This window comes from Rhodnius prolixus, unplaced genomic scaffold (assembly GCF_049639745.1).
Source record: "Rhodnius prolixus isolate KJV_2025 unplaced genomic scaffold, Rpr scaffold_10, whole genome shotgun sequence".
Lineage (NCBI taxonomy): Eukaryota > Metazoa > Arthropoda > Insecta > Hemiptera > Reduviidae > Rhodnius > Rhodnius prolixus.
The window spans coordinates 16,545,131-16,569,270 of record NW_027411615.1 but is presented as its reverse complement, the minus strand read 5'-3'; the positions used below and the strand labels follow the sequence as shown (position 1 = coordinate 16,569,270).

At 32.1% G+C, this 24,140-nt stretch overlaps 1 protein-coding gene and 1 non-coding gene across 8 annotated transcripts in view; both read left to right on the top strand.

The window, feature by feature from the left end:
* LOC141456709 (neuroendocrine convertase 1-like) overlaps window positions 1–24,140 on the top strand; it is a 75,998-nt gene that overhangs the window by 49,210 nt on the left and 2,648 nt on the right. For all 7 annotated transcript variants that reach the window (XM_074132924.1, XM_074132923.1, XM_074132920.1 and 4 more), the window contains 4 exons: window positions 3,200–3,300; window positions 4,301–4,519; window positions 11,194–11,360; window positions 18,923–19,056. In XM_074132924.1, the coding sequence (XP_073989025.1) occupies window positions 3,200–3,300; window positions 4,301–4,519; window positions 11,194–11,360; window positions 18,923–19,056 (621 nt within the window). The remainder of the gene's footprint in view (window positions 1–3,199; window positions 3,301–4,300; window positions 4,520–11,193; window positions 11,361–18,922; window positions 19,057–24,140) is intronic.
* LOC141457385 (U4atac minor spliceosomal RNA) lies at window positions 4,082–4,185 on the top strand. Its single transcript, XR_012460368.1, has one exon. It is a non-coding gene; the product is annotated as a U4atac minor spliceosomal RNA (small nuclear RNA).

The following is a 24,140-nucleotide window of genomic DNA, read 5'->3' as shown; positions in this document are numbered from 1 at the left end:
AGGAATCAAACCCAGTACGTTTTGCGGGCCTTGACTCAAACCGCTCGGCTATCTTGTCTCCTTGTAAAAAATATAACTTCTACTTATGTAGACATTATAACATTTGTCACTCAGAGCGGGTCAATTTTGAGAGTTAGTTTAAAGCAGAAAAAAAAACACCTCCGTTCTATGCGTACAATTAAAAATGCCAAATAGCGGATAGTAACCAAAAAGCAATAATTTTGTTGTAAAAATGACTCTTAAACTCGACACAAGACTAACCTGGACTCCCCACTAGCTTTAGGTAAGGCTTTCTAAACTTCAAGGCAGCCCTATCATCTGACAACTATGAACTCCTCTTAAACCTCATTAATTTAGACTCAAATTTACATCAATATTAGAAAGTTTTCACCATAGCAAGGGGGTGAGCATACAAAGCTGATAACATTACAAAATATTAATCTGACATTAGTGCTGGGTTCTTTGAAATCCTGTAAAATAGCGAAATTTACATAAAAAATACATATGGGTATAAAAAAAACCTTATTTAGACAATATAATGGAAATCTTCAGCATCTTAACATATAGATAAATGACAATAATTATAATGATATTTTGAAGAAATGAATGTTATGTCAGAGAATTATTCAAACACAAAAGTACAAAAGAGACAACAATAGTACATGTTTAAGCCCTACAATAATATTGATCTTACTCTTAATCCCTCGATTGTAAATTTTGTACAAATATAGTTTGCTTTGATATCATCTAAGCACAATAATTTTTCAAATTGGACTAAGTTAGAAACCTGCTCCACTTGATAATGAAATAGTAAGAATTTATTTCTCAGCCAATCTAAAATTTTACATTCTGTAAAGAAATGACAAAGATAGTCCTTAGAACTAGGCTCATTACACAATTTACATTGGCTTTCAGGAAAAATGTGTGTTTCAGTCCATTAATAAATAATCGAACAGATTTTTTAGCTAGTCTAATCTGAGAAATAATTCTGATTTACATCAATATAATAGACCTTTACTGACTTATGCTTGCACTTTTTGAATTGGGTTTATACGACTTCAACGGATAAGCTGCTATTTTCCCAAAATAAACTGTTGCATATCGCATATAAAATTAACTGATTCAGAGGGAGCTGGAAGTTAACTTGTAGGCATAAGCTCAAGCTTGGGAGTGTAAACAAACCAACAAAAATAACTAAAACTGGACTACCACATTACGTATTTCTAAACTTTACCAACCAGTGATAATTTTAAATATTCACTTATGAGTTTACATAATAATAATATACATTTATTTAAAAAATTATAGTACACTAAATCCTTTTAGGATGTACGATACAAAAGGCATGGCGAGTTTACATTATATTGTGTTTCACAATATAGAAACAAACTGACTGGAAAATTAAACTTATTTTCCATTTAAAAGAAAAAAATACCATCAACTGGTAACATGTTTTTGCATTAGAAAATTGATTGATATTTTACACAAGCATTCACTTTTTTATTTTTTAATTATGTGTAATTCCATCAAAAAAATTAGTGAAATTTAGTTAGCAGCGCAAAAAGTGAGTTTACTGTTGATTTAGCTAATCGACCTTCACTTCAGATCACACTCTTTTCATTACTGAGAGAATTCTTTCAACAGTGCAGTTTGAACCTGAAATTGTATTATATGATTTTTATTTCATTATATACTGCCTTAGCGTTTTGCATTCATATATTTGAAACTTTTCGATTTTTATATCACTGGCAAAATGATGTGTAGGCCGGGACGTCGGTATAGTTCCTTCAAAACGGGACAGTCCTCATTAAGACGGGTCGAATGATAAGCCTACTTGCTTCTTTTTTTTTTTTTTTTTTTTTGCCTACCAACAGTAGCCCTGCTGATAGGGAATTTATTTACAGTATCGCATAACATGTACCACTGTTTGTACAACATGTTATTATATACAATGCAATCCATAATTAAATACTAAACTATATACGTATACATAATAGTAATAATGAACTACATATACCTAATAATAATAATATTAATAAACAAACTATTTATACATAATAATAATAATAATAATAATAAACAATAAAATATATATACATAATAATAAACTGTATTTACATAATAATGCAGAATTATATCTACAATTTCTAATATACATACATGCAATACATAAAACTCTTTACAATATATAAATACACCCTAATAAATAATATATTTAATACAGACTAATATACAATATATTTATAATACACACTAGTATACAATATATATACATTTATAATACATAACGCTATTTACAACATTTATACATATTATAATATTTTTTATATACATAACATAATGCGTACCATTTCCATCAAAAATTTCAGTCAGTCTAGTCAAAAAATGTCTATCGATATTGAATGTATAAATTTGTCAAATGGTGGTAACTTGTCTCTTGATAGGAGTAAAGATCTCTCGATGGGCCAGTTGTGTCCTGTTGTCGTAACGTCTTGTATTAGTTGATGTCTGTACCGGTCCAGAAGCGGGCAGTCATATATCGTATTAAGTGGGTCCAAGTTTGTTCACCCGGTGCACGAACTAGACATTGATAGCATCGATGGGAGGGACTATAATTACGAAATTTACACCGACGGAAGTAAGACATCGGACGGAGTAGGCTGTGCAGTTGTGGTGTTCAGCAAATTGGATCTCCTAGAAACTTTTAAATACCGCCTGGGTGCTAACTGTAGTAACAACCTACTTGCTTCTGGCGCATGGTCACCGTACTATTGGACTTCTCTGTGACTATTTTAGTAGTAAAAATTACTGTTAGTAGTAATATTGTTTTTCATTTATTTTATTATTTAAACTGGTTTTAACCAAAGCTTTGGTTAGATAGCTTTATTATTTTATTATTTAAATTGTTAAATTAGCACTTTTATCTTAAAAACTTTTCATTATTGGCTGTCCTTCCCACTCGTTCCCATCTCTAAGATGTTGCCATCTCCATGTTTTATAACTCGTTGTTGCTACCACGCGTTATTCTCTTAGATTCAAATCAGTTATTTACAACGTCATATACCAGACTGCTAAAGCAATAAACATACCAACAACTAATATCCTCTCCACTTATGTTTTGTCTAACTTAACTCGTACATTAACATATTTACAAAATGTATAAAAATTCATCTCAATAAATTATTAATTTCTCTTTAAGGCCACCACCAATTTGAACAATTCTTGCACAGTACGCCATTCAGGGACTTCAGCTGCTGCCCCATTGGCGGCGGGGATTGCAGCCCTCGTCTTGCAAGCTAAGTAAATATTAATTTTAATTAAATAAATCAGAACTTCATTATTATCTCTCTATTTTATTTTACCCAGGGACGGATTAGTTCAGAGGGTATCGTATACTGGATTCCAAAGCGGAGATCTCAGGCTCGAATCCAGTTGCTGACCCTTAGATTTTGTGTTTGCTGGAGCTTCTTACAGCTCACTGTCCAATGATGGGCAGTGTTGTCTGTAACAAGAGAACACTGACCAGAGGCTGGCAGTGCACTGAATAATGTTCCGGCAGCTAATGATCTCAGATGTTGACTCGCCTAAAAAAGATTTTATTTTACTTCCGATCAAAACGTAAACCGAAATTTTATTTTTCGGTAAAAATGATCTCAATGTTGCACAAGTTTCTCTGAGAGCATCACTCAAAGGAATCAACTTTTTTTGAATTTAAATTTTCATTCCTAAATAATGATGATAATGTTTTGCAATCTTAACAACAGGATAGTTCGATGAAAAATTGGAGCCTGCGGATATTTTTTTTATTCGGTTTACTGTTCGCACGTAAAAAAGCAATTTATCTCAACTATTTTTTTTAAATTAATGTTTCAAGATTCTAAGATAAAAAAAATCATCATATAGTCAAATTTATTTTTTCAGGGCTTGGATTTTACAAATATTTTAAGATATTTGTTATTACAATAATGATTAAAAATAAATATAAATATGGCGTACTTATTTTTTTTTTTTTACGTTTATTTATTCATCAAAAAGCATACATAATCCAATTACAATGCCGTAACAAACCCATGGTCATAAGACCCTCCATGTCTTGGGGAGCAAAATGTCCAATGATCGTTAAGTGAGGACATTGTTGCTGACACCATTTATTATAATCTATAGCGTACTTATATTTTTAAAGATATTGATTAAAAGAAGGTTTTAAACTATATTGTAATTTTATATTTGTTAAACAATCTGTTTGAGACGTTTTTCATAATTACGCTAACGCATTCAATATTCAATTTGATATTTACAGTCCAGAATTAACTTGGAGAGATTTCCAGCATTTAATTGCGTGGACATCAGAAGTAGCAGTTTTGGGCGCCAATCCAGATTGGATATTAAATGGTGCTGGATACTGGGTAAATAGAAATTTTGGATTTGGCTTATTAAACGCTTTCAAGTTAGTGACAATGGCTAGACAAATGAAGACTGTGCCAAGTAAAAGTATCTGCATTATACCAATTAAGCTGAGGTAAGTATTTTTTATGTATTTCTAAAATAAAGTTCAAATAATCGTTACTTATTAGACAATAAATATATGCATATTTATTGTGAATGATGCAATTAATCAATGAATGCAAAAATATTTTACTTGGTGTATATTAATTTTTTCTTTTATTTACGTTGATTCTTATTATCATTAAAAAAATATATAAAATCAATATGTTTATCAATAATATGTTTATAAATATTTATAAAAATATTTTTAAAGTGAAAATGTTCTTTATATCTGCATCTTGTATCATCATTATAGTGTAAATGTTTATTTTTCTTTTTTAATTTGTTTATTTATTTTTCAATTGTACTGCAATTGTACTTTTGCTTATTGTACTGCATACAGTGTAAATGTAAAATAGATTTTCTAAATAGATCACAGAATATGTGAACTTGATGTGGTATACACAGATGTTAGGGTTATTTCACTAAATAATAAATCACTTGACACATTTTTAAAAAAAATTAATTTGACATATTTGCCATATTAAAGTGCAATATTAATCAAACGTTTTTAACTAATTAAAAAATATAATCCACTAAACCACCTTCATTTAGCTAACAAACCATGCGTGACCACATTCTGTCATCACTATCACTTTTCGAGTGATATTTTCATTGAATATGTTGCCACTGGTACGCGGGCTAAATTTGGTTGAATATTACTTGGTCATTGTTTTCTATTATTTTTCTAAACAAGAGAGTTGAGAACAAAAATCTCAGCACAAAGTGACTAAGTACAAATGACATTTTTACGTATTGAAGATTTTATTTTTAATTGATATGAAAAAAAAAAATACCATCTCTTACCTTTTGTAAGAACTATTGTAAACATTTTAAGAACAATAAGAGAATATGAAACAGCGGTCAAAAATAGTATTTATAAACTGGTCTTTATTTATTCATTTTTGGTCTTTATATTTATAATTTGCGCACATGCTTTTGAGTTGGTCAATCACAAGAACTTCAAATTCTCAATTTGGTTTTTAGAGCAACGATGAGTCTTGTCAATAATTTATTAGAGAAAAACAATTGGTCGAAAGTGCAACTTTACAGAATCAATTTTCTAGTGTTTGGAATTTTTTCGAAAATAGCTCTAATGTTTTTTAATTTATTTTTGTTCTTTTAAATTAGGTAAGCGTAGGTCTGTAACTTTAATTTTGAACATTACTGCAGCAAAGTTCATTTGGGTGGGTTTTTAAGGCAGGGTTTTCCCTAATGTGTTATTTCATTGTAAAAAATGACCTTATCATATAGCATTAACTTTTATAAGAATTGAATATTCCACTAACATTACAACTTTTTTCAGCGCCCTTCGCAAGAAGTTATACTCATCTGAAGTAAACAACAATACAAAAAAAAAAATAATAAACAATGATACAGCCACCTGTTCACTCTTCATAACCAAATTAATACGAGGGTCGTTTGAAAAGTCCGTGCAAAGTCAGAGAGATAGCACCACTGGCGCGTATCGAGGTTATGTTTAGTTAGTAGCATCTCTTGGAAGAACACACACCAAGTTTCAGCCAGATCGGTCTATTTCTTTGTGTTTGGCATTCGTTTGAATCGAGGAAGTCGAGTGATTTTCAAAAAATGGACGAAAAAAAATTTCGTGTGTTGATTTAACTCTACTTTATGAAAGGCAAAACGCCTCAGGAGACTAAAGAGATGCTTGATAAACATTATGGTGACTCAGCACCTTCGATTAGAACAGTTTAGAAGTGGTTTCAAAATTTTCGGAGTGGCCATATGGGCACAAGTGACGCTGAACGTTCTGGACGCCCTGTTGAGGTTACTACTCCAGAAATCATTGATAAAATCCATGATATGGTGATGGATGACAGAAGAGTGAAGGTGCGTGAGATTGCTAGTGCTGTGGGCATCTCGAATGAACGGGTACATAATATTTTGCATCAACATTTGGACATGACAAAGCTATCCGCAAGATGGATGCCGCGATTGCTCACGCTTGACCAAAAACGAAATCGTGTGAGGACGGTTTGCAGCTGTTCCAGAAGAATCCGCAGGACTTTAAGACTCGTTTCGTCACTGTGGATGAAACATGGGTACATCACTACACTCCTGAGACCAAAGAACAATCTAAACAATGGGTTACCAAGGGGGAATCTGCGCCAAAAAAGGCGAAGACCGTTCCTTCGGCCGGAAAGATTATGGCGACTGTCTTTTGGGATTCGCAAGGAATAATCCTCATCGACTATCTGGAAAAGGGTAAAACTATTACAGGTGCATATTATTCATCGTTATTGGACCGTTTGAAAACCTAGCTGCAAGAGAAACGCCCACGATTGGCCCACAAAAAAGTCCTTTTCCATCACGACAACGCACCAGCTCACACCTCAGCAGTTGTGGTCGCAAAATTAATGGAAATAGGGTTCCAACTCGTTTCACATCCCCCCTATTCTCCAGACTTGGCTCCCTCGGACTACTATTTGTTCCCCAATATGAAGAAATGGCTGGCGGGAAAAAGATTTTATTCAAACGAGGAGGAGATTGCAGAAACGAATGGCTATTTTTCAGACTTGGACAAATCCTAATATTCGGAAGGGATCAACAAACTAGAGCAGCGTTGGACGAAGTGTATAAGCCTAAAAGGAGACTATGTTGAAAAATAAAAAAAGGTTTACCCCAAAAAATTAAGTAGTTTTTATTTTTGCACGGACTTTTCAAACGACCCTCGTATATGTGTATACAGGGTGAACCAGTAAGTATTGTCCATAGGCCTACTATGTGTAGTACATCTAAAGCGGAGTTCAATGACGTATTGGCCAACTTCATATTTTCCTCTGTTCTTGAGTGACGTCACTTTAAAGTTTTTTTCTAAAATCATTACTTTTTTCCAATAAAAATGTTATTACTCAGAAATTTTTAATTACAAACGTAATTTACTTATACGAAGATAAAAGGAATCCTGGAAAATAATACATCGTTTAAAAGCCCATTAAACAAGGAAACTTTTATAAAAAAAAAAATGCCAGCACCTAGGTCTGATAATGATCACGTAAGGGCTGAATGAGTTTTCTTAAAAATTTCGATTACTATTATTTTTCCAGTATTCGGAGGAAGATTGAGGCTGTTTGGAGAATAACATATGCTTCAAAATGGAATCAATTTTTAGAAAATTTATCTGTCTTTCTAACCGTGTCATCAGAATCGAATTCGGACTAAAACTTTCTGAGTAATAACATTTCATTGGAAAAAAGTAATGATTTTAGAAAAAAACTTTAAAGTGACGTCACTCAAGAGCAGAGGAAAATATGAAGTTGGCCAATACGTCATTGAACTCCACTTTAGATGTACTACACACAGTAGGCCTATGGACAATACTTACTGGTTCACCCTGTATATATTGCAAATGAATTCAGTATAATTTATTGGAATGTTGCCTCTCAATCAAAGCACCCGTTTACGTGGCACACCTTGCCCATCCCTTACTTGGCGCCCCACAGTATTATAATAACTTTCCCTGATAATAACTTGATAATTTGTCTCTTCAATTTAGTATTTAATTAGGGCAGACAAGATTCCAGATATAATTCCCGAACAAAGGCTGCCGGCAGCGAGTATAGTAGTAACCCGATCTTACTTTACCAACCATAATAACTGAACATAATACTAATACAAGTCACATCATTTCAAGTTTTAATTAACTTGTAATTAATAAATTATTTGAAAGTAACCTGTACTATATTCTATATCCAAGTAAGAAAACAATGCATGTCTGAGGAAAATTTGTGAATCAGAAATGCGAGATTTGAAATTTAAAAAAAGTGGATTGAGATTTTCAAATTTTTGTATTTATTTAATTAAGGCTTTTAAATTAATGGTATATGTCATATTTAAGCTGAGTCCCTATTACTTTAATACCATCTTAAGTAGACCTTTTTAATTTTTTTTAATTCCTAAATGTAGTAATTTCATTTCAAATTGTGGGTAATTGTAAAAATTGTATTCAGCTTTTGGCTGAAGAGAATATTATGGCTCGCTTAATTCTCGGTGTTTTTATCGAATTGTACAATCAGTTACCCTTGTAGGCCATAAATGCCTTGCGTTGAATGTTTAAAGCTTTCAAAAGTGGATTGTGATGTAAGATTTGGGATACCCGTTGAGTTGTGAAAATTCTTAAAGAAATGGTGTTTAGAAAAAGTAGTGTCCTCTTCATCCCAAAATTTTAAACTGCCTAAACCTATAAACTTTTTTCAATCTTATGAAAAAAAAAAAAAAATCAACATATAATTGAATTTTTCTGTCTCTTTTTCTAATTCTCAAGGTAGCACCATGTACATACTCTTCTAACTAATTATATTTGAGCCTTATTAAGTTCTTACCAACGTTATTGTGAAGCCTAACCCTAATCCTCAACTAATTTATTTTAAATAATCATAAAAAAAGTTATAAATTTATGTGAAGGTTGTTAATATACGTTAAAAACAGTTAAAAAGTAGGTCTTGTAAGCTCAGTACAATAAGATGGCCTCACTCAGATGTATCCTTATTCGAATGCGCGGAAATAATTTTGTTCAAATTATATCAAAAAAATTTATTGTTTTAAACGTTTGTAATCTACTGTATGTAGTTTAAATAAGTAGTAATCGCCTATTTTTTTCAGGCGGGGCTTAACGTCCAACTACCAATTAGGTGTAGTTTAAATAAAATCTAAAAAGCTCTTTTAGAGAAAATCTCACAATACCAAAACAGTAAACAGTAAATTGGCACTTCTAGTCAACTGATTTTCTTCAAATTGGAAATTTAGTTTCATATCTGATTCTTATTATTTTATTGATGGCAAGACTGAAATGACACGTTAGAGGAGAACCTTACCACTGTTTTCCCTAGAAGTATCCTGTTTTGAATTTTCCTGGTAAATGTTTCAGATCTACATATAAATAATTAGTATAAATCAAAATTAATATTTAATTTTTTAGGCGGACTAAAGCTGGCTAATGTATACATTCAATTTCCAAATTAGGTGTCGTTAGTTGGCAATTTACTTAGCAATCGGTGCGCCGTTAAAAAAATATATTTTAAAAAGCATTATGGTAATACACTGTATTTTACAGAATATAAAAGTAAATCGGGCTTATACTTAATGTTAAGAGCAAATTTTTATATGGCCAATATATATAAAAACCTCACACTACCTGGGTGATATAACGGAGTATCGATCATTTTGATGATATAATCAGTGAGTGAAATATTATGAATTACGAACGAGGTAAAGATAAGGGTGGGGTCGTGGCTGAAAATACAAAGTATCTATAATGACGGATGACTGCCAGGGTTTTTTATTCTCCAATTATTTAGCTCTTCATATCCTCTTTCTCATAGAAATAGGATGTTTCTCGCAGTGGTAAGAATTGATATTCTGCTCTTTCAGTTATCTTTTATTTTATTTTTTGAACCAACAGCATAACTGATTCCGTTTTTTAACAGTATCATTGGAAAAAAAATAGTAATAATATCCTTATAAATACAAATACAAGACTCTCCTCTTGTTTAAAGACTGTCCTTACCTTCATCCCATACTACACGACATTCTCCGTTCAATGTACCGTACTGCAAACATAATTACTTTCTTTACTCCTCTATCTTTCGTATGATGCGGACAGCCAATCATTTTGACTCACGATTTCTTTGGCACAGATATACAAAATTTTCTAAATAAAGCCAGATGTCAACTATTTCTTTGAACTATTTGTATTGTATAAACTTGTATAATAACCTGTAAAAGGTAAAATAAAATGTTAAAGCCCAATTATAATCCTCGTTCGTAATTCATAATATTTCACTCACTGATTATATCATCAAAATGATCGATACTCCGTTATATCACCCAGGTAGTGTGAGGTTTTTATATATATTGGCCATACAAAAATTTGCTCTTAACATTAAGTATAAGCCTGATTTACTTTTATATTCTGTAAAATACAGTGTATTAATAATTATAGACTGAAAACTATTTGTATTATTTATGTTATTATTATTATTATTGTTTCTGTAAATTGGATATTGATCCGTTTTTTATTTAAAAACTAAAAATAAAATAAAATGAAAAACACAGATATTGTAATGTATAGGTGACCTCAAATCGAATCAAAACTGTTGTCGAAAGGTTTTTAAAATTGAAAAAAACATTGCTAGACAAAAGCGTTCTAAAACCTCTTAACTCTTGATATGCTTTTATTTTATTAATAAACTTTAAAAAGAAAATGAGGTCGCTTGGAACGATTATTTTCGGCAAAGAAAAAAAAAATTCTGATAGTTAAGTGGTTGGTAAAAGATACATTATTACTTCCCTCCTACAAAAACATTATAGAATGTAGGAGAACTTTTGTGCCGGTTTGAATTTAAATTATTTTTTTCTTTTTTTTTATACATTTGAAACAATAGAAACTTGAGTTTTAACGTAGAGTCAAGGATTGAGGAATGGGTGTTTGAGCTTGAACAATGTATGTTTTTTTTATTTATTTAATTTTGTTTTATCTCCTGTTGGATGGAAGAGGTCAGTTTGAAAAGCAAAAGTTATGGGTCTTTGTCAGTTTTTTTTTTTAGGTTTATGGAATTTATATTTTATTATACATTTATATATGAAAGCATTTTAAATGAATTTAATACAATTTTTTTTTGTTTATAGAGGAAACACTACGTTAGTAAAAGGTAGTGAAGTAAATGTCAGAATATATACGACTGGATGTGAAGGAATGCAAAATGAAATTAACTTTCTAGAACATGTTGAACTGAAATTGAGCGTCAAATATCCCAGACGAGGTTCACTCAGTGTTTATCTTACTTCTCCTTCAGGTTAGTTAAATGTGAATGCCAAGTTAATTTACAAGTAATATTTATTCGGAATGGAAATTGATTTCTTGATAGATTGACATGATAGAATTAAAAAAAATTAAAATAAAAATAAAATCACAATATAATAATCTCTAAAAACAGTATCTTGTGAACAAGGTCAGAGCTGTTCTATTTTTGGGCTCTTGCAGTGAATTAATTCTGCATACATCAGTTGGTAAATTATAAAAAGTAAAATATTTTACAAAATAAATCAAGCATTTTTTATTTTTTAACTATAAATTTAAAAAAAAATAATTAACTCTTGCATTATTTACTCTAAAAAAAAAAATTGGAAAATTGGAAATGTTCATTGGTTGATTGTGCACTTCTGACCCCACAGGGCGCATATTTACTCCCACGCTAAATCGACCAGTTTTTATTCCTGTTGCAAGGTTACAGTAGGTACAAACTTATTAGGAATTTAATGATAATCTGTTAAAAATTGTCTTGTTTAATTTAAATATTTTGAACTTAAATATTTCTTACAGCAACTAACATAATTAAATTTCTTGAAACTTGTAATTTGTATTGAAAAAGTAGTTTATTTTAAACATTAGACAATTTCGATGTAATAGGTGAAGGAATCTTGGACATCGTAGCTTCCCTAAAACATTAATACGAGTAAAGTCAGTATTCCTTAATAAAAACTTTCGAAACAAAATTATTGTAAGCTTAATACATACTCGTATTATGTCCAACTTTATTTTTTTTTAAATAGAAAAAAAGGATCAATAATCCAATTTACAGAAACAACAATAATAATAACATAAAAGGGAAGAGATTAGCTATGAGGTTAGCATACTGGACTCCCACGCGGAGGTCCCGGGTTCGAATCCAGCAGCTGACCCTTAGATTTTCTCTTCCTAGGAGCTTCTTACAGCTCACTGTCCGGTGATGGACAGTGTTGTCTGTAACGAGAGAACACTGTCCGGAGGCCGGCAGTGCACTGGAAAAAGCTCCGGGCGCTAATGACCTCAGCTGTTGATGCGCCAAAAAAAAAAAAAAAAAATAATAATAACATAAATAATACAAATAGTTCTCAGTCTATAATTTAGGTTATAATTTAGGCTTTAACATTTTATTTTACCTTTTAGAGGTTATTATACAAATTTATGCAATATAAATAGTTCAAAGAAATAGTTGACATCTGGGCTTTATTTAGAATTTTTTGTATATCTGTGCCAAAGAAATAGTTAAAATGATTGGCTATCCGCATCATACGAAAGATAGGGGAGTAAAAAACGTAATCATGTTTACAGTACGGTACATGAATGGAGAAGAATGTCGTATAGTATGAGATGAGATATTAAAAGAATTAGAGAAAGAAGGTAAGGACGGTCTATTTGAGAATTGAGAAGTTTGCAGAGGAAAGTTAGGTTATAATAAATTCCTCTGGTGGCTAGTGGAGGAATATTGAGAGTGAGCTGTAGTTCGGAATAGATAAGGGTTTCTTTAGGGATTTTCAAACGGTAAGCTAACCACCGAAAGAACTTGTTCTGGAACAGCCTCAATAGAGGCCTTGCAAAACGTACCTTGCAAACGGACTCCAAATTACTGAACCACATTCTAGATGGGGGTCTTACAAGGGAAATACAAACCTAAGCATTTGTAGAGATTTGCTTCTGATCCTATTCATCTGCTCCATAAAATCAAATTTGCAGTTGAACGTGATGCCCAAATCCTTTACTGACGATACCCTAACCAGCAAAGAGCCGGTCAGCGTTTAGTCATAAGAAACGGGGTCACGCTGCCTATTGAAGGAAATTACCCTACACTTGGACAAGTTCAGATCTAAATAGTTCTCAAGGCACCAACGAGATAAGGAATTCAATGCCTTTTGCAAGTTCCAACTTTCAATTGATGAGATTGACAAAAAGAGTTTAGGTCATCCGAAAATAGCAAAAAAGGAGAATCTTGAAGATTGTGCTTAATTTCAATAATATAAGTTAAAGTGAAGTGGACCCAGATGAGAACCCTGAGGGACCCATGTTATAGTTACAATGTGTGATTATTCGTGTAAAATGAATAAATATAAATAAAATGAAAACCAACTATAGCTTGAGTTAATAAAAATGATATTTTGTTATTTTATGTCAGAACTAGAGAATTTAACAAGGTATATCTCACGCAATAATTGTCTACAAAGTCCACCTTGTTTAGACAAGCCAACAGGAATATCTCTCTGTACTTATCCATTTCTACTCTGTTACACTTAAATGTATCAACAAATAATATATGGCTCTAGTTTTCTCCCTGCAGTACTGTCATTCTTATATATTTTATGTTTAGTTTATTTCTGAATTTAGGTTTTTATTTATTTATTTATTTAAAAGATAGCATGGTCTATATTTCATTGTAACAGGTAGTTGTCAGAGATTATGGAACTGGGCTTGATCAATACACGAATATCTCATGCTTGCTACTTTGGTCCTGTTTTTGCTCCATGTTTGTAAGATACTCAGCTAATAAAACATTTGTTAATAGGTTTAAAAAGTTTCAAATTTCTCTAAATGTTTCGCCCTATTCTTAAGAGTTAAATTTCCGACTTATTTTGCTCTTAGAAGAATTCAATTTATTTTACATCGCATCCGAAGAACAAAATAAGTGGACATTTAGCTTTTAAAAATAGGACGAAACGTATTGGGGAAGTTTGATACTTGTTAAATTTGACATCTAATGAATTTTGTTTTATTAGCAATACTGAGTATTTTATAAACATTGTGCAAAAACACTAGAGTAACTTTTAATTGTATCTAAGTTTAAAATAAAATAAAAAATAATAAAAATAAATAAAGATGATTTTTTGCAACAGTACTGCTTAGAAGTGCCTGGGACAATATGGGATAATAAACTTGTGGAAAAGGTCAGTTCCTACACTAGCATGTCCATGTCTGTAAAATAATGAAAGTGGCCTGGAAAAAAAAAGATCACTTAGAATATGAATGGGCTAATATTCAGATATTAAGACAAAAATAAATCCTCCCACATTGCTGGACAATAGAGGGCACTTCAGTATTCAAGGGGATGTCCATTTATGTGTCCTATTTAAGAACATTTAATATAATTTTATTCATAAAAATATTGTTTCAATAATTATTAGGTTTCATTTTATTAAAGTTATACTTATAATTATTGTTCATCAGTTTTGGTGACTGAATCATAGTTTCAATAGGATGAAAAAATTAGGCCAGTTTCAGTCATTATAAACTTTATTCTGCTGAGCTTTCGACCTAGGGACTAGGTCATCTTCAGGGCTAATTAAATTGTTATTGATACTGTATTGTATATTGATACTGTTTTACATCATTAGAGAGTTGGTGTGTCTTCTGCCTTGTCTGTACATGGACTAAATTAGCCCTGAAGATGACCTAGTTCCTAGATCGAAAGCTCGGCAGAATAAAGTTTATAATGACTGAAACTGGCATTAATTTTTTCATCCTGTTGTACTTATATGAAGCTTTATCAGCTCAGCATAAAAACACAAGTACCTTAAATGGATAAGTATGAATGAACCCAAGAAACTCCTGGTTGTTTTTAAACTTGAAAACATTACTTTTAAAAGAACTGTCACCTAAACATTAAAAAAAGTACGTCATATTTAAGAAATGTGTGTATATTTGTAAAAATAATTTGAAACGCATGCCATCATCTGTTAGCTTTTCTCTTGCTGGCCGTGGTTACTTAAAAAGTAAGCCAAAGTAACTAACTCTGGTTTACGGTACATCATTTTTTTTTTTTGTTTTACTTTCCCTTATTTTTCTCTTTATTTGTTTGTTTAACAAAACAAACAATTCTAACAAACCTGGGACCCACCATTCTCAATGTAAATTCAGACTGGAAAAATCCAGTCTGTTGATTTTAATTGCTACTCTTGACTTGCGCACTGAAACAGAAATGAAATCATTGGTATAGTATAGTTTAGTATACTCATGGGTATAGAACTGTCCTATTGTGGAAAGGGTGTCATTTTTCTATAAAAATTGGTTTAATGGGTTTTCTAGGAAAAATATGTGTCTGTAAAATTGGTTCCTTACTTCCCAGTCCCATAGTGGAGTTGCCAGGTAACGTGCAAGTAGTAATCTTCGTATTTTTTTTTTCTGGCAAGCTTAGAGACCAACTACCAATAAAGGTGTTGTGGCGGTTAAATCGTCATTTCTCCTAGAAGAACTTATCAGTACTTGTGGCTGCGCTGCCGTGGGGCATGGGTCCCGTCCCGTCTTTCAAAATCTAATCTAAATCTTGACAGAAATAAAAGACCAAGCGCACCGCAATAACGGGGTGGACAAGCTATGTGTCGGAACATATCGACATACCAGGAAAGAACACTTCTGTAGCGATGCTCTGGACTCTAGATTGGATTAAATTGAACAAACCCCAAACCCATTATAACAAACAAACATACCCCATTAATACATCACATGAGATGCTTACTTTCTCTATAATCTAGTGAATTCGAAAATGTCTGCTGATTTTATGTTTATCACTTAGCGTTTAAGTTTTTTGGACAATTAGAAAAAAGAAATCTGAGGAAATAGACAAGCAATTACCTAATCTAGCAGCTCCTTTTAAATACAGTAGAAATGAAGTTTTGTTATGTGTTAAAATTTTAGGCTGGGTTTACCCCTTAAACCATGCACCAATTTACAAGATTACTTTTTAATACTTTCCATGAATGAAAACTTTCTTGTCTTATTTGTTTAAATAAAAAACAAGGGAGAGAGATTTTAGTGCTTTAATTAACAGTGATACCCCCCTTTTAAGTGAAGAATTTACTTTATCCGTTATAGTATTATAATGTCTTTCATTTGGTGGAAGTCTTAGTAATTTTTAATGAATTCTCAAGGGTTGTTCCAAGTGATTAATTCCCTCCTGAATTCAATTTTATTTACTAAAGTAATTCAATAGAAAGCACTCATGATTTTAAATGCATTATTGTGTTAAATATTTACAAAGTATTAAATTATTTATACATAGTTTTTTTTATTTCTCGTAAGAAATAGTATTGCGATAGCGCAAGACTTAATATTTTTTTATTTTTCGCTAGTAATACACTTTTTGATGATTCCTGTGAAGGAAAAATGGTTTTTATTACAAATTGGTCTTTAATGTTGTGAGTTTTCACTCAAATACGGAAAAGCGAGAATAGGTTCTAATTTATTATTAGGTTTAGGTGCCGCCTAAACTGAAATGTACTAGGTGTGGCTATTAAATAACGAGACTGATGCTGCTACAGAAGAACTATGCATGCGCCAAATCCTAACGACCGACAGCTGTGCAGCGTAAAGCCTTCTCTTTCGATTGCAGCGTCTTACGTGTTTGTAGAGAAATCTGTCTGATCGGAACCGTCGTTTGTGTAAGAGGTGTTAGTTTCGTTTTGCCGAAAACATGATTTTACAAATGTAGTAGAGCAACGAATTGTCGTGAAATTTCACTTGAAACTTGGTAAAAACCGCTACTGAAACTTATCTTGTATTAAAAGAAGTTTATGGCGATGAATGTTAATCACGTTCGCGAGTTTTTGAGTGGTTCAAGAGTTTCCAAGATGTCCGAGAAGACGTCGGAGATTATGACCTCCCGGGTCGTCCTTCCATGTCCAAAACAGATGAAAATATCGATTCTAATTAATCAACATTACTACCGTGAGGTGCTTGCTCAACTCCGTGTAAGAGTAAGGAAAAAACGACCCGATTTGTGGAAGAACAAGTCATGGGTTCTCCATCAAGACACTGCATTATCTGTCAAGACGTTTCTAGCCAAGTACAACATCCCAGTTTTAGGCCCATCCGCCAGACCTGGCCCCTTGTGACTCTTATCTGTTCCCCAAAGTCAAATCTGCATTAAAAGGAACACGATGAAGCTGTGAAAGAAAAAGCGGCACGCGCCATGCAGGAGCTCACTGAAAAAGACTTCCAGCACTGTTTCGAACAATGGTATATTTGCAAGGAGCGTTGCAGGTACAGGAGAGGGGTGTATATTGAAGGTGATAATAACTAAATATGTATAAATTTAAAATAAAATGTATTATAACAATAGTTTCGTTATTTAATAGCCACACCACGTAGTTCAGGACCTTATATTTATTAATATGTCTTATTTGATTATATTCCTGTTTCTCTTATTATTTCTTGAACTTTTATTATTTATCTATATTTATTTTAAATTTTGGTTATTAATTTAGGCGTGTCATCATGTGAGGTCATTGGCGCCCGAATTTATTTATTTATGCTTTGTATTTTATTTATTTTTCCAGTTTTCATGTATCCAGTTTTGAAAAATAAATAAATAAAATACTGAGAAAACTTTATACGCCATTGGACATAAAACATTAAACAAAACAGATAAAACAAAACAAATACAAAAAAAGAAACAAACTTAAAAAGTTCCTATAGTATTTACAACTCTAAACTTGCCTGTCCTCGTACATATTCAGCATTTCACTTGATCTCTTGGGGGCAAACGTTAACCATGTGGATGACGTTTGTCACATTTCTCTTGTCAAATAAAAAACTATTTCAATTGCCTAGTCAAGAAAAATAAAATTAAAAAAAATTAACGTTAATTGAATTCGCACATAATTAATTAATTTGATTAGGTTCACCTTATTATGAGTAAAAGAATTTTAAGATATGAAGACCAACTGTACACTGCGAAATTCAAGGCTGTAAGAAATTTTGTTCATTAAATGTAAACTACTGAAGTAAGAAAAAGTCTTGTGAGTTGTCGTGCCAGATTATTCTCAACTAACGATTGAAGGTTTAATGAAGTAAAAATTATATGTTTATAATTATTTAAATGAGATCAACAAAATAAATACAAGCAATTAAACAGGTTGTAATAATACACCGAATGATTTAACTGGTAGCCGTACAGATTGGTGAAGTAACTGGTATTAACTTGCATTTTAATTGTGCTTTTAATAAGGGATAAAATACTCATTTTATTATTGAAAGTTCTTGTTGAATTAAATTGCTGCTGAAATGGGGGTTTCCTTCGAGGAAAATAGGCTATAACCTGCATAATATATGCTGCTATTGCTATTATCCTGCAACTTAGGATTTAAAAGTAATTAGTGCGAGATAATTATATAAATTTTATCAAATTTTTAATATCAACAGTCACGATGATGTAGCTCAGCATTAAACTTCACAAATTTTATATACCCTGCAGAATGTAATATGTATTTACTGAAACGTAACGTGTAAAAAAAGAAATTTGTTTACAACATTTATTGATCGTACCTCAATAATTTCCCTATTGGCATCTAATTGATGTCAAATATATGTGAAAGTTTGTTACAGCTGTATGAAGCTAAGTATAGGTTTAAATTGAAGTTCATCCTTTGTTTAAACTGATAGGTACGCCATTTTATAAGTAGTTTAATAATACATTTATTCGATTTATTATTATTATTTTTTTAAATATTGATTCATGGTTGTAGAAGCTGTTATTTCCTACTTTGTTTTGGTTTGTAGGCAGATAAACTATTACTATTTTTAAATTATATCATATAATTTATTTTTCAGGAACACCCAGTATAATGTTAGAAGAACGATTTAAAGATTCTGCCACTTCTGGTTTAAGAGGATGGACAATGTCCACGGTCCACTGCTGGGGAGAGAATCCTCGAGGTATTTGGACAGTGACTGTCAGAACCAGGGTTAGACTATTTGATTTGTAACCATTTCATTATTAGAAATTATTATTATTATTATTATTTTTTGAAATATTTTTAACATCAGCGACCACATAAGTAGAAGTACGAGGGGGTACCCAAAAATAACCGGAATTGCGTTGCCGCGCATGGAGCTTATGTAGTACGCATTTCTGCCGCTAGACGTGTATAGCGCAATTCCTTGCCAGTTCAGTCCTGCCTGTGTTGTCAGCCTGGCTTGTTCTGTTCATCTGCAGTGATTGTTTTTACCAGCGCTGTTTTGTTCTTTTTTCGTTTTTTATGATGGCAAGTTTAAGTGAACAACGTGCAGCTCTGAAATTTTGTTTTCTACTCGGCAAAAATGCTGCTGAAAGTGTTTTAATGTTGAAAACAGCTTACAAAGATGACGCTATGGGAAAAACTCAAGTATACGAGTGGTTTACTCGGTTTAAAAATGGCGACATGTCGATTGATGACAAACCTCGTTCTGGACGTCCATCAACTGCCCGAATCGACGAAAATGTTGAAAAAAATTCGAGAGCTAGTGTTCACAGATCGTCGACAGACAATTGATCAACTGTCAGAGAGTAGTGGGTTATCTTGGAGCTCGGTTCAGCGAATTTTAACGGAAGATTTGGGGATGAAAAGGGTTGCTGCCAAATTTGTTCCTCGAGTTCTGACTGACAATCAAAAAGAACATCGAGTTGAAACATGTCGTGCTTTGAAACAACAGCTTGAAACTGATCCAGACTTTCTGTCAAAGGTCATTACTGGTGATGAGTCATGGTGCTATGGTTATGACCCAGAAACAAAGCAACAGTCGAGCCAATGGAAGACTGTCATCTTCACCCCGACCAAAAAAATGTCGTCAAGTCAAGTCAAACATCAAAACAATGCTGATTAGCTTTTTTGATGCCAAAGGCGTAGTCCATTCAGAGTTTGTCCCCCCAGGTCAGACCGTCAATCAAACCTTGTATTTGGAAGTTTTGAAAAGATTGCGCAATAGTGTTCGCCAAAAAAGACCCGATTTGTGGCAAACAGGAGACTGGTTCTTCCACCACGACAATGCACCTGCACACACAGCCATCTCTGTTACACAGTTTTTGGCTAAAAATGGCATGGTTCCGCTGCCCCACGCACCTTACTCGCCTGACCTGGCTCCGTGCGACTTTTTCTTATTTCCACGCATGAAAAAGGGCATGAAAGGTCACCGATTTGACAACATTGAAGAGGTCAAGAAAAAAACGAAGAAGGAGCTGTCAGCCATTTCTAAAGATGACTACAAAAAATGTTTCGAACAGTGGAAGCACCGGTGGGACAAATGTATTAGTTGTAATGGAGAGTATTTTGAAGGGGATAAGGTTGTTCTGTAAAAAATTTGTAAATAAATAGCTTTTAAAAAATAATTCCGGTTTTTTTTGGGTACCCCCTCGTACGTTTACGATAAGTAAGTTTTTAAAGGCGCCATTTCGAGTTACCTTTTATCTGTTAAAAACCAACTGGCAAAGAGTGTTTAATTATTTAAATCTATTTGTTAGAAAAATACAAATCCATTTATTCGTAAAACACTTCTTGGAAGCCAATGTAGAGATTTATTTGTAACTTATTTGACTTAGTTAACGAAATACAAACATTTAGTTTGTGAAGTATACTTCAAATATGAAAAAGAAAGTTTTGGTTCAGATTTTGATTTTGGTTTTCGAGGGTGCGTGGAAAATGGAGTTGTCGACCCACATAGAAAAGGGACAAAATAAATATGGAAAATAACGTAACTAGACGACATAATAAAAGAATAAAAGACTTTGAAAGGGAATTGGGCCGGACTGATTGGATGATAAGTGGACCAGAAAACTGACAGAGTGGACACCGCTGGGTAATTGAAGAAAAAAATGTAGGCAATTTTTAAGACGGGCACATGAACTGTAAAGTCAGGTGGATGGCACCAACTTGAGAAGAGCGGCACAAGATGAAAAATTATGGAAGAAACTGAGAAAGCCTTTGCCTAGAAATGGGCCTAGTTTCCAAAAAAATGTAAAAAAATAATTTAAAATCAAATAATAAGTTTGTTTTTATAACATAATTTATGTTTCATCACAGTTTTTTTTTTCTTTATTTTAATTTGACTTTTTTTTTCCCATGCAAATAAATTGATTTTTGATAAAACCATCATATGAAGAGACTTTGAGTCGAATAGAGGGGTATTAACTTGAAAATGCTTAATAAAATTGATCTCTTCACAAACCTGATGATTCAATCTCTAATGACGTATGAAATCAATAATAAATTCTTATATTCTTAAACATAGACAGTAAACATTACATTTGAGCAGAATATGAAGGTTTTTTTTCATAAATTGCCTCTCTTATTTTGTTAAATCATTAAGCGACAATCTGTTGCATACCAAAAGTTGATTGATTGATCTCTTTATATGTCATGATTAATAATTATTTATAATGAAATATTAAAATTCATCAATCTTTTTCAAGAGTAAGGGTTAGCTGATTGTTAGAACTTCGGGCCCAAGGGAAATGATTACGTGGCATTGGTTCTATACCTAGTTGTACTTGGATTTCGTTCTATTATTAATTCTAGCAATTTACTTGAAGGTATGTTGCTAACCCTTTCTTGATTAATTTAAACCTGCAGTTCTGAGCATCTCTGTTGCATAATTTACAAAACCAGATGTGAAAACATCTTTTAGAAAACCTTACTTTTCTGCAAAGCTACTGATTACTGTTGCGATCAATTTTTAATTTCTTTTTCTTTTTTTTTTGTACATCCTTAAATATTGCTTTTACTGCAAAGATCAATCTCTTAAAATAAAATAAAAGCAGGAATTCACTTAACTGTGTAAAAGTAAAAGATGAGACATTTATTACACCTGACTTTACCGTACATTAGAGAAACACTGTGATGTAACCAGGTTGTGAAACTTCTAAAACTCTACTGAAACTTAATAATCTAAGCCGATTAACTTCCAGTTCTAGTAATTATGGAAATTTTAATTCTCTATAAACTTAACGAAGGCCCCCTAAGGTAAAGTATGATATAGAGAAAAGATCCCAGTTCAACGACAAATACGACTATTTGTTAAACTTGAGTGTTATGGCAATTCTAACTTTTCCATAAGCCTCAAAAAATTAAAATAAAAAACATAATAAAGAAATGGAATATTTAACTTCAACTTTAAACTCCGTTGGTTGGTTTAACTGCATTTAACCGTATAGCTTCTTGTATAGTCGCAAAAGAAGCAGCTTCAAAACGTTTCTGTAGAAGAGATTAGCTCAGTGTTTTCTAAGCTTTAGCTTAGTACCATAGACTCCCTCGTGGAGATCTCGGTTTCAAGTCAGCCGTCTGTACAGTACAGACTACTTTTTTTCCCTTCCTAAGAGCTCCCTGTCGTAATGGAAATGAGTTAAGAGAGAACACTACACAATGGCTGACAATGAAAAAGGCTTCAGTCGCGAGTGACTTCAGAAATTATTCAAAGTAAGCATCGATTATTAATTATTCAAAATATTTTTTCTAGTAGTCTTGGATGGACTGTTCTCAAATTTTATTATTATTATTATTGGCTATAGTGGAGAGGAGAAAATAATTTCGACCAAAACAGTAACTGGACTTCAGTTAGTTTAACTGTAGTAAAATTCAACTTATCATTTAGTGACTATAATCTACTTTTTTATTGGTATTTTAAGTTGGCCGAGAAATACGTATTATACTAGTATTATCAGTTTCAGTTCTAAATCTTTAAATTACCTTACCATGCTTTGACCTAGATCTAGTGACTTCGAATGTTTCTTTCTCATCTAATCATGTGTTTATTGACTTCCTTTTATTGTAACTTGCCAATCTGATCCGGAAAAAAACTCATAAAGAATGAGCTGAAATCTGAAAAGAATTGTTAGAGTTGTGAGAGCATAGAAGTTTATATGTGATACATCTTGCAAAATTTCTTTATTTTTTTCATACCATTAGATTCTCTGACCAATCTATCGGGAATAGAACCGAATATAAGAAGTTCCAGTATAGCGAAATAACGTATATGTTTTTTATTCATAAACTTTTTACTATTTCAAACCTAACTTTGCTGGAGAAACTTTCTGCTAGAAATTATGAGTCAAATGCACTTTTGGTGTAAGTAATCCTAAACATTTATACTTATTGACCATTTCTGTTGAGCTCCAAGTTTAGCAACGAATCTTTATTTTCGTCTACCTCAATTTCAGGGAAACTAATATTTTAGTTTTTTTATATTTTTTATTGCTGAGTTTTTATTTTTATTTTTAATATTCCAGACACAATCCACTTTGGTTTTCAATAAATAAAATTACTTACTGAAATTACAGTTTATCTTTAATAATTAAAAGTATTCAGAAACCGTAAAATGCATCACATCAAATCCATGTTTATTACAAAAAAGAGATACTTTTATCAAATGTAAGATATATATTAAATAAATTTTATTAAATAGGTGTTTTTATTAATAATTTTCATTTTCATTGAAGTTATTTATTTTATTCTAAAAATAGACTTACATGTTTTACACCCTATTGCATTTTTTATTAATCAATAAAAAACCAATCGGCTAGAACTCAAGATGGCTCGATTAAATTTTAATAAAGTTAAAAATTCATTTAGATTTATATTTATATTTAGAGCTGCAAGCACCCAGTCTGTTTCTTGTCCCCTTGAAAGAAAATTTGTTTTCAATTGCTTCATAAATACAAATTCAAAGTACTAAATGGAATTTATTTAACTGCAGTTGTTAAATTGTATCATAAGAAATTCCATTTTGAATAGCTGGTATAAACGCAAAGCTTTCTGTAAGTACCAGTAGCATTTATTACAGGCTGTTATTCTGGTTTTTTGGGTCTATACGCTGACTTCATTCCTATCTGTAATAACAGTCCCAAGGTATATGAACTGTTTAACCATTTCAAACCTACGTTTTTTTTTTTTCTAAACAAATTACTTCCTATTCGTACCTTTTAGTAGTTAGCATATCTACTTTATCTTCGCTTCATTGATTGCAAGTCTAAGTTTACTGGCCTCTTTGGTAAACTCGAAAACTTCTAAGAGTGCTGATA